The 17,430-nt window shown below is 46.5% G+C and overlaps 1 protein-coding gene across 1 annotated transcript in view; it reads right to left on the bottom strand.

Annotated features, from left to right (window-relative positions):
• The window catches only part of LOC140469285 (ciliary microtubule inner protein 2A-like), a 43,097-nt gene that overhangs the window by 13,690 nt on the left and 11,977 nt on the right, over window positions 1-17,430 (bottom strand). Inside the window, exons 3-5 of the mRNA XM_072565627.1 lie at window positions 6,743-6,891; window positions 4,843-4,978; window positions 1,668-1,762 (exon numbers count right to left, since the gene is read on the bottom strand). Coding sequence (XP_072421728.1) covers window positions 1,668-1,762; window positions 4,843-4,978; window positions 6,743-6,891 — 380 coding nt within the window. The remainder of the gene's footprint in view (window positions 1-1,667; window positions 1,763-4,842; window positions 4,979-6,742; window positions 6,892-17,430) is intronic.

The following is a 17,430-nucleotide window of genomic DNA, read 5'->3' as shown; positions in this document are numbered from 1 at the left end:
TCATTCCATCTGATCAACAGATTTAGGCCTGGAGACCAATGCTTGGGATGTCTGTTTTATCAGAGTAGGTCAAAGTAGGGGGGAATGGTTGTGGCAAGGGGAAGAGTAATTTGCTTCATATCAGGCTGCGGATTTCCAACTGATTAGTGACTGAGTGTGCATTTGATAAAAGTGTGAACACACAGTGTCCATTCAGATCCCTTCCAAGAACCAGATGATCTTTCCCTGGACATGGGACTTGCTGTGTAAGACTTCACCCAGATTTGGTGGTTGTGTGACAAGAACTTCCTGTAGCCTGCCACCGCAGGTAGAAACTCTGACCTGGTCACTGGGATCTTTGCCCGTAGCTGGAGCCATCTTACTGGAAATATATAACTTTCCCTAACATGACAGCATCTCCCTCCCACCCTCCACTGCCACCTGGTCCAAGATAATCCTGTTGATTCTGGGATGTTATTGGTTGGAGAGGGAATTTCTGTCCCTCATTTGATGGGGAACGTCCACCTCAGAGAATAGCTAGCTCATCTGATTGGCTAACAGCTGAATAGTCCCAGCAACCCAGTGATGCCAATGGCTAGGACTGGGTCAACAAGTGGTTCAGAGATTCCTGCAGACCTGAACGAGGAAGCACAAGTAGATGGGAGGTCTCACCGGGGAAGTGGGGAGCTAAAGCCTGAGAGGAGAGAAAGGGTTCTGCCAGGCTGGTTATGAAGAAGAACCATTCATGGGGAGGTGCAGAGCTTGTGGGAGGAGCGATCCAATGTGGAAAGGAAGCTGTTAAAGGTGGTTCCCTGCACCCTCCCCACCCCCAATTCCTCCCCATGCACCCCAGTTTCTGCTTGCGCTCAGGAAATAGCTGAAACCAGCTCTGACATGGTCAGTCATTGCCCAGTGAAGGGCTTCTACTGGGGCAAGTACATGCTGACCAGTCTACACCTGGAATGCCTCACTGTCAGATTGCCCATGGCGAAGGGGAGTCTTCTGAAAAAGACATGGAGGGAATTTTCCATCTCTTCAGCAGGGGAGTGTAAAACTCAGCCTCCAATCTCAAACCCATTGGACATTGTCATTAACATTAGTTCCTGACTGAAAAGTGGACTGAAGCTCAGATTGTGTTGGCCTCCTTTCTAGATCATAAAATCCTTACAGTGTGGAAGCAAGCCATTTGGCCCATCAAGTTCACGCTGACTCTCGAAAGGGCATTCTACCCAGATCCACCCCACTTCCCTATCTCTGTAACCCTACATTTCCTATGGTTAATCACCTAGCCTGCACACCCCTGGACACTATGGGCAATTTAGCATGGCCAATCCACCTGACCTGCACATCTTTGGACTATGGGAGGAAACCGGAACGCCGGGAGTAAACCCATGCAGACACAGGGAGAACCCGGGTCCCTGCCATAGTGAGAGTCTTGCTAACCCCTGAGTCACTGTAATACTCCTGATGTAATCGGATAAACTCTTGAGAAGACATTTAAACATCAGGAAGAAAGTGTCCTTCTATTGGCAGCCCAGAGCTGAGAAATTATACTGGTGCTCCAAAGGTTAATTTAAAAAGGCTAACAATCAAAGTAGGAATAAAGAAGGGGTTAACAGAAAGAAACCCGATCTCTGAAGGGCGATGGGCAGGGCAGCCCTGAGGGCGAGGTGGTCAGATGCCAGTACCTGCTTACGTTGAAACTTGTCCATGGCAGTCTTCACCTGATCTTTGTAAGTGTGTCCAAACTCATAACCCATACGTGGAATAAATCCCATGTAACCTACACCAAACAATTGCGAAAGGAGACAATATCATTCATTTGTGTAAAGTGTTCATCTTGTTGTTGCAAACAAAGACTAAATGGAGCACTCCTGAAGACTCAGTACTGAGACTCTATAAACCCTTCAGCTGGCACGGGGTCAATGGGGCTGACTGGTACCATTATTGGCAACACCACTGGAATAATGGGAGTAAGCAAGACAACATGATTCTGGAAATGCCTTCTGGGGTCCCTGGCTACAATGGTTCAGGATGACCCAGAATTGACAGCCAACCTCACTGCACCCTGTTGTCTCAACACCCCAAAACAGCCTGGGCAGGATTTTCCTTCACCAGAACCAGTTCTGAGACAGGTCTGTGTTCTGGGAATGGCATTGTGTGTGTGTGTTCATGTGAGACAGAGAGAGAGAGATTGTGAGAGTGCGTGTGTGTGTGCGCATATGTGTGTTTGTGCGTGCGTGTGTGTTTGTGTGTGCGCACATGTGTTTGTGTGTGCACATGTGTGTTTGTACATGCGCGTGTATGTTTGTGTGTGCGCATGTGTGTTTTTGCACACATGTGTTTGTGCGTGCACATGTGTGCGCGGCGCATGTGTGTGCGTGTGTTTGTGCATGCGCGTGTTTGTGTGCGCACATGTGTTTGTGCGTGCGCATGTGTGTACGTGCGCGTGTGTGTGCGTGTGCGTGTGTGCGCCTGTGTGTTTGTGTGCACGCACATGTGTGTTTGTGTGTGCGCGTGTGTTTGTGTGTGCGCACATGTGTGTTTGTGCGTGCGCGTGTGTGTTTGTGTGTGCATGTGTGTTTGTGCGCACATGTGTGTTTGTGCGTGCGCGTGTGTGTTTGTTTGTGCATGTGCGTGTGTGTGTATGTGGAGGAGAAGGGAGGGGAGTGGGAGTGTTGGCAGGGTGGGGGTTGTGGGTGTGATGGAGGATGCAGCCCTCACCCCTGATGTTCATGGAGGTTGTCTGTTAATTGGCTGGATAGCAGCCAGTTGCTGCTGATGGAGCAGAACCGAGTGTACGTTAGTCCTATTTAAACTCCAAGTGGCTGCTTTTCCTGTGGGGCTTGATGAATCAGTGATAGGGGAGGCCTGGTCTCAGTTTACCGAGCTGGAGACTCTCTCACAGTGAGGGTGGGGGGGAGGAATGGGCATATCTCTTCCTAGAAGATGGAAGGAAATCCCTGGATTGAGAACATTAAGAGTAAAAGGTGTGGTGAAGAGGAACTGGCAAGTGTCATTCACTCTGGCAAGGACCTTATGGCAGGAATTCACCCTCTAGGACAGGGTGCAGCTGAGGAGCCCGACAGCACTGACCTATGGGAGAAATATGTACCTATGGGAGACTTACTGACCCTTCAGCAAGACAAGTAGCCATGGCGCTGCCGAGAACCTATCACCTCTGACATTTGTCGTTCTTATGTCAATGACCCAATTGTTAGTTGTATCCATCTCCATCTCCTTGATAACCTTGCAGATGAAAAGGATAGGTGATGCCCATGAAAGGACAGACAGGAGGAGAAATGTACCATCTCCACAGTTATTACTGCCATGAAGGAGGAATGGAAATCACCAGGATGATTCCTTATGAACAAATCAGGGTAAGTGAGATGGGCATCCCGGGGGAGAGGAGGATGAGATGTTCTAATCCCTGAAGGAGTACATTCCAGCCCATACAGCTGTTTACCAAAAAGCCTTGTTAGAGACAAAGACAAACTGCAGATGCTGGAATCCAAGGCAGACGAGCAGGAGGCTGGAAGAAGGACTCCACCCGAAACGTTGAGTTCTTCACATCCTGATGCTGTCTGGCTTGCTATGTTCTCCCAGCCTCCTGCCTGACTACCTTGTGTACCAAAACCATGGCTGCCCAAGGGAGTCCTGCACTCTCTGCTGTCAGTGTATACTTCCACCTTCTGTCTCCCACAAGTCCTGATGGGAAAAGGATAGATTCCTGTGTCTGCACCAGGACAAGCAATGGCTTCAAGGACATTGGAAAGATCACCACCACATTGTACAAGTGTACCCTCCATCCACATGCACAGATACTGTCACCCAATAGGTGTCTTCGTATATTGATAAGGTAGCACTGGCTGGTGATGGGTAAGCAGTGGGAGGTGGGGGAGGCACAGGTAGCTGTTGGCATTTAGCCTTGGGAGAATAAAGGACAGACACATCCACTCCAAACTGGGTGCGAATGCCAGTTGCTTCCCTGCTGGTCCCATCCAGTTGTGTACACTGCCAGCTGAGAGCTGAGCCAGTGACTGAGGAGGCTGGGGATGTTGTTCCTCACATGGTGCCATCCTTTTCATCACTCTCCTTGGCCCCCCTGACTGAAGGACCATCTGTCCAGCAGGGCCTTATGGTGGAGGCCACTTCTGCATTGATGTGGGTCTAACAGCTAACGGAAGCGTCTCAGTGGCACCTTCACAAGAAGGAGGACTGTTTGGTGCATCTGGACAAGACAGCAGACCGTCTCTGATACATCCAAGACCACAAATAGATAGCCAATGGCTGACCATGGAAGCAAGCAGGTCACTGGGAGGGTCACTGGGGTTTGCCTCACCTGTAAATGTGCACTTCCCTTTTTCAGCACAGGAAGTGCTGACACGTGATGTCATTCACATGAGCTTCTATTGTTTAATAGTAAATCAGGAAAAAGAGGGACGTGAAGGGGGGCTAGGGTCCTTTAAAGGAAAGTTATCAAACCTCTGGACAGATGTTTAGATTTAGAATTAATTCCATAAGTTAATTACCATTTGGGGGCTGAAAAGTGTTCATTTTACCTCCTGCTAAACTAAAAACATCTTGGAGATAGTGAACCACAGATGCTGGAGAGTCAGGGTAGAGCTGGAAAAAGCACCCGCAGGTCAAGCAGCATCAGAGGAGGAGGGGAGTTGATGTTTCAGGTCAGAACCTTTCATCGGATTCAACCCCATGGGATTGAAAGCAGAGTACAGTGTGATAGTTTTAACAGCATTGTCTGCTGTTTTAACTCAGCTGCGACTGGATCACATACTCCACGGTTAGGCAGGATTTACCATCTCTCAGTAGGGATTTGTTTTTGAGATTGTTTGTGTCACGTACCTGAGACATTTCTCCGCTGGAGTTCAGGAGGTTGGGTGCTGAACTCGTGCTTGTGCTTGTACAAATGAGTCCAGACTACAGGATCCACGTTCGCAGTCAACGGTTTCAGTGGCCTGTTCTCACCAAGTACTGCCAGCTAAGAAAGAGAGCGTTATCACATCAGCTGCTTCTTAAGATCTTGCCTGTGCTCCCAGTGGAAATGTTAGGATTCTAAGTGCAAATTTATGCCTTTCTCTGTCCCCCTTTCCCCATATCATTCATTTCCGGTTTTCCAGGCCAGTGTGTGAGCCCAGACATTAGGTTATTACTAGGTTAAAAACAATGACTGCAGATGCTGGAAACCAGATACTAGACTAGAGTGGTGCTGGAAAAGCACAGCAGTTCAGGCAGCATCCGAGGAGCAGGGACATCGACGTTTCGGGCAAAAGCCCTTCATCAGGAATAGAGGCAGAGTGCCTGCAGGGTGGAGAGATAAATGAGAGGAGGGTGGGGGGGTGCGGAGAAAGTAGCATAGAGCTCCTCAGATGCTGCCTGAACTGCTGTGCTTTTCCAGCACCATTCTAATCTAGAATTAGGTTACTACTGAATGTTAGCCACATATTTATGGCCCTATCTGATACTCCCACGTCCAATGTAGATTAGATTACTTACAGTGTGGAAACAGGCCCTTCGGCCCAACAAGTCCACACCGACCCGCCGAAGCGCAACCCACCCAGACCCATTCCCCTACATTTACCCCTTCACCTAACACAACGGGCAATTTAGCATGGCCAATTCACCTAACCTGCACATCTTTGAACTGTGGGAGGAAACCGGAGCACCCAGAGGAACTCATTTGTGGACAGTGTCCTTACATTTTTTCTGTGAATTTTAAACAGGAAGCAAATCTCCATTGATACTGATGCCATTGAACACTCCCAGAACATGGTTGCACATGCTTAGAGGCAGAATAAGTATCCCTCTACTCTCTTAAACTGAAAATAAAGTTCACTCTAATCTTTTAAACTGAAAGTAAAGCTCTTTCTACACTATCTCCATCAGACAGTGCCGGAACAGAGGCAGCATGGGATTAGATACAGAGTAAAGCTTTCTCTCATCTTTATAAACTTAAATTAAAGCTTCCTCTACCCTTTTAAACTGCAAGTAAAACTGCCTCTACACTGTTCCCATCAAACACTACCAAAAAGACAGCATGGGGTTAGGCACAGAGTAAAACTTTCTCTAATCTTTTAAACTGAAATTAAAGCTGCCTCTTTCCTTTTAAACTGCAAGTAAAGCTGTCTCTACACGGTTCCGATCAAGCACTCCCAGGACAGAGTTAGATACAGAGTAAACCTCCCTCTACACTGTCTACATTGAACACTCCTAGGATAGGCACGGCACAGGGTTATTTAAAGACCCCTCTACACTTTTATACTGAAAGTAAAGTATTATGCTTATCTGGGTGAATGGAACATTGTCTCAATTCAGGCACCTAATGTCAGCATCAAGCACACCCAGGTCATGTCTAGAATTCTTATTTGCAACTTAAACCTTCCTCTACTTTGACCTAAGAGTGACCCTTGGCCCAGACTTGGAAAAGCTGCCATATACAGTGATTGGCCATTATTCCATTCTGAGCTTCCACTCTCACACAGTGTAGGAGATAGATCCCACAAGGTGCTAGGCTTACTGCCCTCATTCACTTCATGTTGCATTCTTATAACCAGAAAGTCTGATTGAATTATAACTCAGGTCACTTTTAACCCTCAGAATTAAAACGGAGCAGTATTAAGTTGGGTTGTATTGTGTAAGATCAGCTTCTTCTCCTCCCAGGTTGGTACCCCATGTACATGTGCACCTGCTTATGTATGTGTGAAAACTAATCTTTCTGTTCCCCTCAGCTTCCCACCGTTCCTACCTTTCTCCTCCCATCCACATAAGTGATGAGCACTGGCTCTTTAAGTTTCTGTGCGTATTCCATTTGCCTTCTCCGTAGGTCCAGTCCAGACTGGAGGGTCTCCTTGTAGTAGCTTCCACCATAGTTGAACAGCTTTTGAGGGATGTAGCCTGTTGAATGAAAATGGTGAGATGAGAACAGTCTGAATGGAAGTGTTACCATTCCAGCCCAGATCTCCAGATGTGGAAATGTTAAGCCTTCACCACAAGGTCACTGGAATTCAAAGAGGTGGAGGGGTTTTTAAACTTTGTTTGATCCGGTGGACTAATCTAATTCAAGGTGATTCAATAAAGTAGAAAGATTGGGATTATTTCCTCTGGTGAAAATTTCAATACTGAGGTTGATGGCAGTTTATGAAGAAGGATGTTTGATGATAAGGAGTCTAGGAGCAACGGAATGCTCGCTGCATTGGGAAACGTTGGGAATTGAGGTGAGTGGAAGAGTTTAGGGAAGTGGGGGAGGGAGCCATTGCTGTACGTCATTTCCTTTATTACTTTAACAGGGACAGGAATGGACCAGATGGAACAGTTCAGAAAGTGAGTGGGTAAAAAGGCAGCATCTGGTTAGAGATTAAGGTCCTGGTGGGCATTTCCAAATTGTTATATTGTACAGCCTTGTTTAAGCAAGGGTAGAGACTTATATGGTTTATTTATTTTTCAGAAAAAAAATCTTCTAAAATTTTTAGTTTAATGTGTGTTCAAAAAAAATTCTGTGTCCTACAATTGTGCCCTCCACTATCACCTGATGAAGGAGCGGTGCTCCGAAAGCTAGTGTGCTTCCAGTTAAACCTGTTAGACTATAACCTGGTGTCACGTGATTTTTAACTTTGTACACCCCAGTCCAACACCGGCATCTCCAAATCAAAAAAAAAGTACTAGTCGCTAAAGGGGCAGAAATGGCAGTCATTGGAGTGGTGTGCTCCTCCTGTCAGATGTGGGAAATCAGGGAACAGGCAAGTGTCTCTGGTGACTATGTCTGCAGGTCATGTGACAGGCTGCTGTTCCTCTCAGACTGCATGCGTCGGTTGGAGCAGTAGTTGGATGCTTTGAGGAGATTACAGAAGCTAGAGAGTGTGATAGAGATGGTCTCACTGCAGGTTCAAGCAGGTGACTGCCAGGTGAAGTAGGCAGATAGTGCAGGAGTCTATTCCCATATTAAACAAGTATACAGTTTTGGATTCTGTTGGGTGGGGGAGGGGGTGAATAGCAGCAGCAGCCAGGCCTGTGGCACCATCACTGGCTCTGCTATGAAGCAGGGGATGGCAATGTCCAAGAGATAGGGACTCTCTAGTCAGGGACACAGATGACTGTTTCTGTGGCTGTGAGTGAAACTCTAGGATGGTGTGTTGCCTCCCTGGTGCTCAGGTCAAGAACATTAGATTTAGATTCCCTACAGTGTAGAAACAGGCCCTTCGGCCCACCAGTCCACACTGACCCTCTGAGGAGAAACCCACCCAGATCCATTTCCCTCCAACTAATGCAGCTAACGCTATGGGCAATGTAGCATGGCCAACTCACCTGACCTGCACATCTTTGGATTGTGGGAGGAAACCGGAGCACCCGGAGGAAACCCACGCAGACACGGGGAGAATGTGCAAACTCCACACTGACAGTTGCCCGAGGCTGGAATCAAACCTGGGACCCTGGTGCTGTGAGGCAGCAGTGCTAACCACTGAGCCACCGTGTCACCCAGGCATCTGAGAGCACTTGCAGCAAGTTCTGAAAGTGAGCGTGAGCAGCCAGAGGTCATTGACATAGGTATCAATGACATAGGTAGACAAAAAAGACGAGGTCCTGCAGAGTTAATATGGGGAGTTAGGCAGGAAGTTTAAAAACAGAACCTCAAGGGTAGTAATCTCTGGATTACTCACAGTGCCACATGCTAGTGAGAGTCGGAGTAGGAGGACAAGGCGCTGCTGAGGAGCTGATGCAGAGACAGGGATTTAGATTCTTGGATTATTGCGATCTCTTCTGGACAGAGGTGACCTGTACAAAAGGGATAGGCTGTACCTACGCTAGAGAGTTACGAATATCCTGGTGGGGAGATTTGCTAGAGCCTATTCAGGAGTGTTTAAAGTAGTCTGGCAAACGGTTGGGATGTTAAACAGTAGTGAGACAAAAGAGGACATTGAGGCTAGTACGGAAGTTAAAGAGAGCAAGTTAAATAGACAAGACAGGCAAGATCATGGCAGGGAACAAGGGAAAGCTGATGAATTAAATTACATTTATTTCAATGCAAGAGGCAGATAAATTCAGCTTGGATGGGAACACGGGACTAGGAACTCATAGCTGTTACAGAAACATAGCTGAGGGAGGGTCAAGACTGGCAGCTCAATGTTCCGGGGTATTGATCATTTGGGAAGGATAGAACAGGGAGGCAAGAGAGAAAAGGGAATTCAGGAAAAACCTTACAGCAATACTTAGAGAGGATATTCCTGAGGAATCATCCAGTGAAGTTGGATAAGTGGAACTGAGAAATAAGAAGGGATTGATCACTTTGTTGGGATTGTACTATAATCTCCCCAAATCGTCAGCTGGAAATTGAAGAACAAATATGTAGGCAGATTGCTGAAAGAATAGTAGAGTTGTAATAGTAGGGGATTTTCACTTTTGAAACATCAACTAGGACTGCCATAGTGTTAAGGGCTGGGATGGTGAGGAATTTGTTAAGTGTGTTCATGAAAACTTTCTCAATCAACATGTAGATGACCCTGCTAAAAAAGAGGCAAAAAGTGACTTCCTCTTGGGAAGTAAGGTAGGGCAAGTGATTGAGGTGTTGATGGGGGAGCACTTTTGTACCAGTGACCATAATTTTTAAATAATTACTGAAAACAATAGGTCTAGTCCACAAGTTAAAGTTCTAAATTGGCTGAAGGCCAATGTTGATGGTCTTAGACAGGAATCTCCAGAAGTTGATTGGGGGAGGCTTTTGCAGGTAAGGGGATGCCTGGCAAGTGGGAGGCTTTCAAAAGGGAGATAGTGAGAGTTCAGGGACAGCATGTTCCTGTTCGTGTGAAGTGCAAGGCTGGCAGGAATAGGGAATGTTGGATGACCAGAGATATTGAGGCTCTGGTCAAGAAAAAGAAAGAGGCACATGTCAGTAATAGACTGCTGGGATCAACATAATCCCTTAAAGATTGTAGGGGGTGTAGGAGTATACTTAACAGGGAAATCAGGACAGCAAAAGGGGACGTGAGAGAGCTTTGGCAGATAGGGTAAAAAAGAATCCAAAGAGATTCTACAAGCATATTAAGGGAAAACGAGTAACTAGGAAGAGAATAGGGCCCCATATAAAGCTTCTATGAATGGAGCCACAAGGGATTGGTGAGATCCTAACTGAAGGTTTCTTGTCAGTATTTACTGTTTAGGAAGACATGGAAGCTAGAGAACTTGGGGAAGTAAATAGTGATGACTTGCAAACAGTCCACATTACAGAACAGGAAATACTAGAGGTCTTAAAATGCAGAAAGGTAAATGTGTCTCCAGGTACTGATCAATTGTATCCTAGGATGTTGTGGGAAGCGAGAGAAGAAATTGCGAGGCCCCTAGCAGAGATATTTGCATCATCTACAGCCACAGGTGAGGTGCCAGAAGACTGGGAGATTGCTAATGTGGTGGTATTATCTAAGAAAGACTGGGAGGAAAAGCCAGAGAAATACAGACTCCTGAGTAGGACATCAATGATGGGTAAGTTATTGGAAGAGATTCTGAGAGATAGGGTCTAGAGAGATAGGGTCTATGTCTATCTCTATGCAAGGACTGATTAGGAATACTTGGCATGGCTTTGTGCTTGGGAAATGGTATTTCACAAACTTGATTAATTTTCTTTTGAAGAGATAACCAAGAAGATAGATAGCAGAAGAGTGGTAATCGATGTCTACATGCACAACAGCAAAGTCCCACATGGTAGGCTGGTTATTAAACTTAGATCACATGGGATCCAGGGAGAGCCAGCCAATTGGATACAAAATTGGCTTGACGATAGGAAACACAGTGTGTTGGTAGAGGATTGCTGTACATAATGGAGGCCAGTGACCAGTGGTATGCCGCAAGGCTCAATGCTGAGTACACTGGTGTTCATCATTTATATAATCGATATGGATGCGAATACAGGAGGCTTGGTTAGTAAGTTTGCGAATCACACTAAAATTGGTGTTATAGTGCATAATGAAGAAGGTTATCTAAGAGTACAATGATCAATTAGGCTGGTGGAGTTTAATTCAGATAAATGTGAGATGTTGCAGTTTGCTAAGACAAACTAGAGCAGGACTTGCATAGTTAATGGTAGGTCCCTGGGAAGGGTGTTTGAACAGAGAGACCTTCAGATACAGGTACATTGTTCATTGAAAGTAGCATCACAATGTAGACAGGATGTTGAAGAAGCCATTTGTCATGCTTGTCTTTCTTGGTCAGAACATTGAGTACAGGAGTTGAGATATTAGTGAGGCCAAATTTGGAGTATCGTGTACAGTTATGATCTCCCTGCTATAAGAAGGATGTTACTAAACAGAAAAGGATGTTACTAAGACTGGAGGGTTTGACTTACAAGGAAGGGCTGGATAGGCTGGGGCTATTTTCCCTGGAGCGATGGAGGCTGAAGGGTGACCTTATAGAGGTTTATAAAATCATGGGGAGCACGGACAAGATAAATAGTCAAGGTATTATCCCCAGAATTTGGAGGACCAAATCTAGAGGGCATAGGTTTAAGGTGAGAGGGGAAAGATTTAAAAGGACCTGAGGAGCAATTTTTTCACACAGAGGGTGGTGTGTGTATGGACTGAGCTGCCAGAGGAAGTGGTAGCAGAATTTAAAAAGCATCTGGATAGGAACGTTTTAGAGGAACATGGGATCCTCTAATGTAGGAAAACGGTACATTTTCCGGTTCGATACGGATGGGTTGGGCCATATGGTCTGTTTCCATATTACTAGGGTAAATGGAGTAAAGATCATCAACAATGATCAAGCCTAATGTCTGAAGAGGCTGAATGGCCTCTGAAGTATATGTGACACCCAAAAGTGGGGTCTAAACCAGGCTTCAGGTACAAAGACCAAGGGTCAAAGAGGGTTGTCCACTAGCTCTTTGGGAGTTGGAAGCTTTCTCTAATGTTCCAAAACACTGTACGGTTAAAACAAAACATTTTAGTCAGAATTAATGTGCACCACCTGCAGTGTAATAAAGGAATGCTGTTGGGTCACTTTCTATTCTGAGAGGAGGGAATGAGACCAAAATTGGCACAGAACTGAAACCTGATACTTCAACTGTCACCGAGGAGAAGGTGAGGACTGCAGATGCTGGAGATCAGAGCTGAAAATGTGTTGCTGGAAAAGCGCAGCAGGTCAGGCAGCATCCAAGGAGCAGGAGAATCGACGTTTCGGGCATAAGCCCTTCTTCAGGAAACCATGCCTGACCTGCTGTGCTTTTCCAGCAACACATTTTCAGCCCATTTCACTGTCACCAACAACAAGCAAAAACAGAAAGTGGTGCAGAACCACAGCGGGTCTGGCAGCATCTGTGAAGATAAAATAGTGTTAACATTTTGAGTCCTTCCTCAGAACTCCTCAAAAATGTAAAGTCTTTTTTTCCAGACACATTTTATTGCCCTTTGGGGATCTGTTGGAGTGTGGGATTGTGGGCAAGTGCCTATAAAATGGTGAGGGAAGATGGGGGAGGCGGCGGAGCCAGAATATCCACCATCTTCCTGCCGCTGTGCTATTTTTCCAATGGTGGGTGAGGGGTAGACGGAAACCCTCCTGCTCAGTGACCAGTTCAGCCACTTAATGGCCTGTTTCTGCCACACAGGCCCTCAGGTGTATTTTCATAGCAGCTTGGTTGGAGATTCCTGTACAGGCCAACTCTTTGCAGTAACAGTGTTACTTGCCCTGACCACCCTAACCCCCAACATCGCTGTCACACCTTGTCCCCTCTGTCCGACTCCCAGGGCCTTCCCACATATCCCAGAGCCCATTGGGAGGGAGGTTTAACCTTTCAAAATGTACTCCCTTGTAGATGCAGTGCCCATTGTTCCCGATCACTCATCTGCAAGCACTCTGGAAGCTCAGACCGTTAGTCGTAGCCCCCTGTTACAAGACCAAGACTTCATCCACAAAATAACACGCTGCCCTGCTGTAGGTCATAGAGTCATAGAGATGTACAGCACGGAAACAGACCCTTCGGTCCAACCCGTCCATGCCGACCAGATGTCCCAACCCAATCTAGTCCCACCTGCCAGCACCCAGCCCATGTCCCTCCAAACTCTTCCTGTTCGTATACCCATTCAAATTGCCTCTTAAGTGTTGCAATTGTACCAGCCTCCACCACTTCCTCTCGCAGCTCATTCCATACCCGTACCACCCTCTGTGTGAAAAAGTTGCCCCTGAGGTCTCTTTTATTCCTTCCCCTCTCACCCGAAACCTATGCCCCTCTAGTTCTGGACTCCCTGACCCCAGGGAAAAGACTTTGCCTATTTACCCTACCATGCCCCTCATGATTTTGTAAAGGTCACCCCTCAGCCTCCAACGCTCCAGGGAAAACAGCCCTATTCAGTCTCTCCCTGTAGCTCAAATCCTCCAACCCTGGCAACATCCTTGTAAACCTTTTCTGAACCTTCTCAAGTTTCACAACATCTTTCTGATAGGAAGGAGACTAGAATTGCACGCAATATTCCAACAGTGGCCTAACCAATGTCCCGTACAGCTGCAACATGACCTCCCAACTTTTGTACTCAATACTCTGACCAATAAAGGAAAGCATACCAAATGCCTTCTTCACTATCCTATCTACCTGCGACTCCACTTTCAAGGAACTATGAACCTGTACTCCATGGTCTCTTTGTTCAGCCTCACTCCCGCGGATCTTACCATTAAGTGTATAAGTCCTGCTAAGATTTGCTTTCCCAAAATGCAGCACCTCGCATTTATCTGAATTAAACTCCATCTGCCCTTACCTTTGTTAAATTGTAAAATTACCAGATCCTGAGACTGAAGGAAGATGAAGATGGCCTTTGAGGACACATCATTGGAGGAAGGGACAGCAATTATATGGCTAGAATGTTGAAGAGAGGAATCTCTGATAGAGGGTCTTGTGTGAGCAGAGACTGGGGGATGTTTGTGTGAGAGGGGATCTGTGAGAGAGGGGTGTGTGTGAGAGAGGGGATGGTGGGGGGACGCAGCTATGGGAGAGAGGGTACTTTGAGAGGGGGTACTATGAAAGAGGGGGGACAATGTGAGGGGGGAACTGTGAGAGAGAAGTGACTGTGAAAGAGTGGCAAATATGGGGGGGGGACTGTGAGAGAGAGAGAGGGGCAGTGAGACAGAGAGGGGACTATGTGAGAAAGAGGGGATGGTGAAGGGGGGGAATGGTGAGAGAAGGGGGACTGTGAAAGAGAGAGGGGGGATAGTGAGAGTGAGAGAGGGAACTGTGAGAGAGAGGGGGGACAGAGAGAGAGTGGGGGAGTGTCAGTGAGTGAGGGGACCATGAGTGAGGGAGGACAGTGAGATAGAGGGGGAGATTGCGAGAGCTCTGGTTACAAATTTCAGCTCAAGACTGTGGGATATAGGTAAATTAATGTTACTTCTGCAATTCCATTTTACAAAGTAAATGAGCTCACACCCGTGTGTAATTGTTTTAGCCAAGAGCTGAGTCAACAAGAATGGAAACGATGTGGAGGAAATGTATAATTGTTTTTGTATTAGCTAAAATTGTATGTCAGAATGAGATGTGCCAATGAAACAATGGTAGACATTACGGGCAAATAGATAAGATGTTGTGAGAGGATGAAGTTAAGCTAGATACGCCTGTACAAACAGTAGGTATAAACATCTGCTTCCCACTTTTACAAAAACACAGGAACAAACCCCAATCAAAAGGGTCATAGGGATCAGAACGGCCTCGGGAAAGGCACAGATGAAGGGGATAGATAAAGATGAAGAAAGAATATGCCTAACAATGACCTACAGCAGGATGAGGTCAAACAGCCTTGTGAGGCCAGAAATAAGCATTTTGTCACAGACAAGGCCGGATAAGGCAAGAGATAAACAGGGGTAATGGGGGCCGGTCTTAGGGAAGTGGACGATGTAAGCAGGGGAGGAGCAATGTAAAACAAAAGACATCAAATCATATAAATATTATGGATGAATTGAACTTGGTGTGTGTATGTCCTCTACCTTATAGGCACTGGACATCTCACCCACTTGCAAGTGTAAAATAAAGGACACTGCTGATTCAGATTTTGTCTCGGACTGCAATTATTGAAGTGTGTGAGCTTTGTTTCTCACAATTGGGGGCTCGTCCGGGACTTTCTTCCATCACCGGGGGGAGTGGCTGGCCTTGGACACGGGAAGATGCGTCCTGTTCCCCATTGAGGAGCGGTCTCGTGTCCTGGTTTGGTCTGCTCCCTTGGGCGACTGGTACGAATCCCACAAGAGAGACATCTGAATCAGACAGGGATAGGAGGTCGATAGAAAATACGGCGACAAGGGGCCAGGCAACTCTGCACAGACCAAGGTAAGAAACCTGACTTTTAAGTATTGCCTTGGTGGCCGGGACAAGGGGTATTTACTTGCTGAGGGACTAGCGAGGGCCCCGGGAAATGGGGGGTAGGCAGAGTAGCTGTCATGGAGTAAAGGAAGAAGAAAAAGTCCCTGGTAACATTCCTCCTGAAAGTCCGTTGGGGAGGATGTTGCGGGAATGGACAAGCAATACTTGTACAAGGGCAAAGGATAAAAAGAAAATGATGAAATATTGTTGTTTAGTATGGACCAAAGACCCAATCCTTCGTCCGGCTGTCTTCTGGCCAAAGTATGGCTCGGACGAGGATTGGGTCTGTCAGTATTTAGGTTTGTATGTGAATAAAAAACAACCTTTTAGTCAAGAGGAGGCGGACTATGCATCCTGTTGGAAGGGCAGTTTGGGAATGATGGTAGTAAAGACAAAGGATTCCCCCTCTGCCCCACCTAGTCCCTGGGATCCTCTTGGCTGTTTGCCCCCCCAGTACCATAAAATCAGGTTAGTTGAAAATGAGGGAGGAGGCGAGACAGACAGACAGGGACAGGAAACAGATGATTCACAAGAGGAGGATGAAGGGGCAGTGGACGTGGATGTTGTTGTTCCTGACCCTCAATCCTCAGTTAAAGAATGCACAGCTACAGTAGATGTAGAGGAGGGCTCCGGAGGATCTAAATCAAAGCCTAAGGGGGGGGAAACAAAAAAAAAGGGAAGAACGTAACGACTTATCCCCTTCGGGAGGTACCAATAGGGGATAAAGAGATTGGGTTTGTAAGTGTCCCCCTCAGCAGTGGGGAGGTCAGAACATTTAAAAAAGAAATGAAGGTCCTGGTTGAGGATCCGGTGGGGCTGTCTGGACAAATTGATCAATTTTTGGGGCCCAGTCTGTATACCTGGGCTGAGTTAATGTCTATTTTGAATATACTATTTACTGGGGAAGAAAGGGGACTTATATGGGGAGCAGCCATTAAAATATGGGACAGGGAACATCCGATTGGAGATGGGGATGCTGGACAGGGAGAATGAAGTTTCCCCTCAGAGACCCCCAGTGGGAAAATCAAAACCCGGAGCATAGAGAAGAAATGAGGGAATTGAAAGACCTGATTCTAAAAGGAATAAGAGAGGCAGTTCCGAAGTCACAGAATTTGACTAAAGCCTTTGAAGTTAGACAGGAGAAAGATGAGACTCCCTCAGCTTTCTTTGCAGAGATTAAGAGACTCAATGTGGAAATATTCTGGAATGAACCCTGAGAACCCTGTGGCACAGGGTCTTTTGAAAGTACATTTTGTGACAAAGGCATGGCCAGACATACAGAGAAAGATACAGAAGATAGAAAGGTGGAGTGAAAAGCCATTAGATGAATTGTTAAGAGAGGCACAGAAAGTGTTTGTAAAGAGAGAGGATGAGAGACAGAAACAGAAGGTGAAAATGATGGTAGCTGCGGTTGATGAGGTAGTTAAGAAAAGAGTGGAACCAATATTGAGCAACCGGAGCGGCGGGTGGCAGCATGTCGGACAGAGAGGACAAGGGGGAGTATTTGATAGAGGGTTCGAGCGACAGGGGCAGAGCTGGAGGTCTCCACAGGCAGGATGCTATTATTGCGGAAAGATAGGGCACTTTAAGCGGGAGTGTCCGGCTCCGAAAAGGGAAGAGAGGGCAATTACGCTTATGAATTTTGATGAAGAATAGGGGTGTCAGGGGTTCCTGCCCTCGGGGGCCCACCAGGAACCCTTGATAAACCTGAAGGTGGGACCCTATAGGGAAGAGGTAGTCTCCCTAGTAGATGGGCAGCATGGTCATCGCTGAATTTTAAACCAAAGAAAGTAGAAATGGCGACACGGTCAATTACAGTTTCAGGGGTTAAAGGGGAGGGATTTACTGTTCCAGTATTTGAACCTATGATGATAGAAGGTCCTAAGGATAGGGTCACAGGGGAACTGTTGTATATCCCTGATATAGGAAGTAACTTACTAGGGAGAGATTTAATTATCCTCTTAGCACTGGAGATTGGAATTCAGGAAAAAGAATTAGTTGTACAAAGGCAATGTTGACAGAGGATGTGGAGAGAGAGATAGACCCTATTGTATGGGCTAGAGAAGGGAATCGTGGAAAATTACAGATCCCCCCCCTTGAAATAAATTTAAAAA

This window comes from Chiloscyllium punctatum, chromosome 49, assembly GCF_047496795.1.
Source record: "Chiloscyllium punctatum isolate Juve2018m chromosome 49, sChiPun1.3, whole genome shotgun sequence".
Lineage (NCBI taxonomy): Eukaryota > Metazoa > Chordata > Chondrichthyes > Orectolobiformes > Hemiscylliidae > Chiloscyllium > Chiloscyllium punctatum.
Note: the sequence above shows the minus strand (reverse complement) of the source record. Positions and strands in the feature narration are given on the sequence as shown.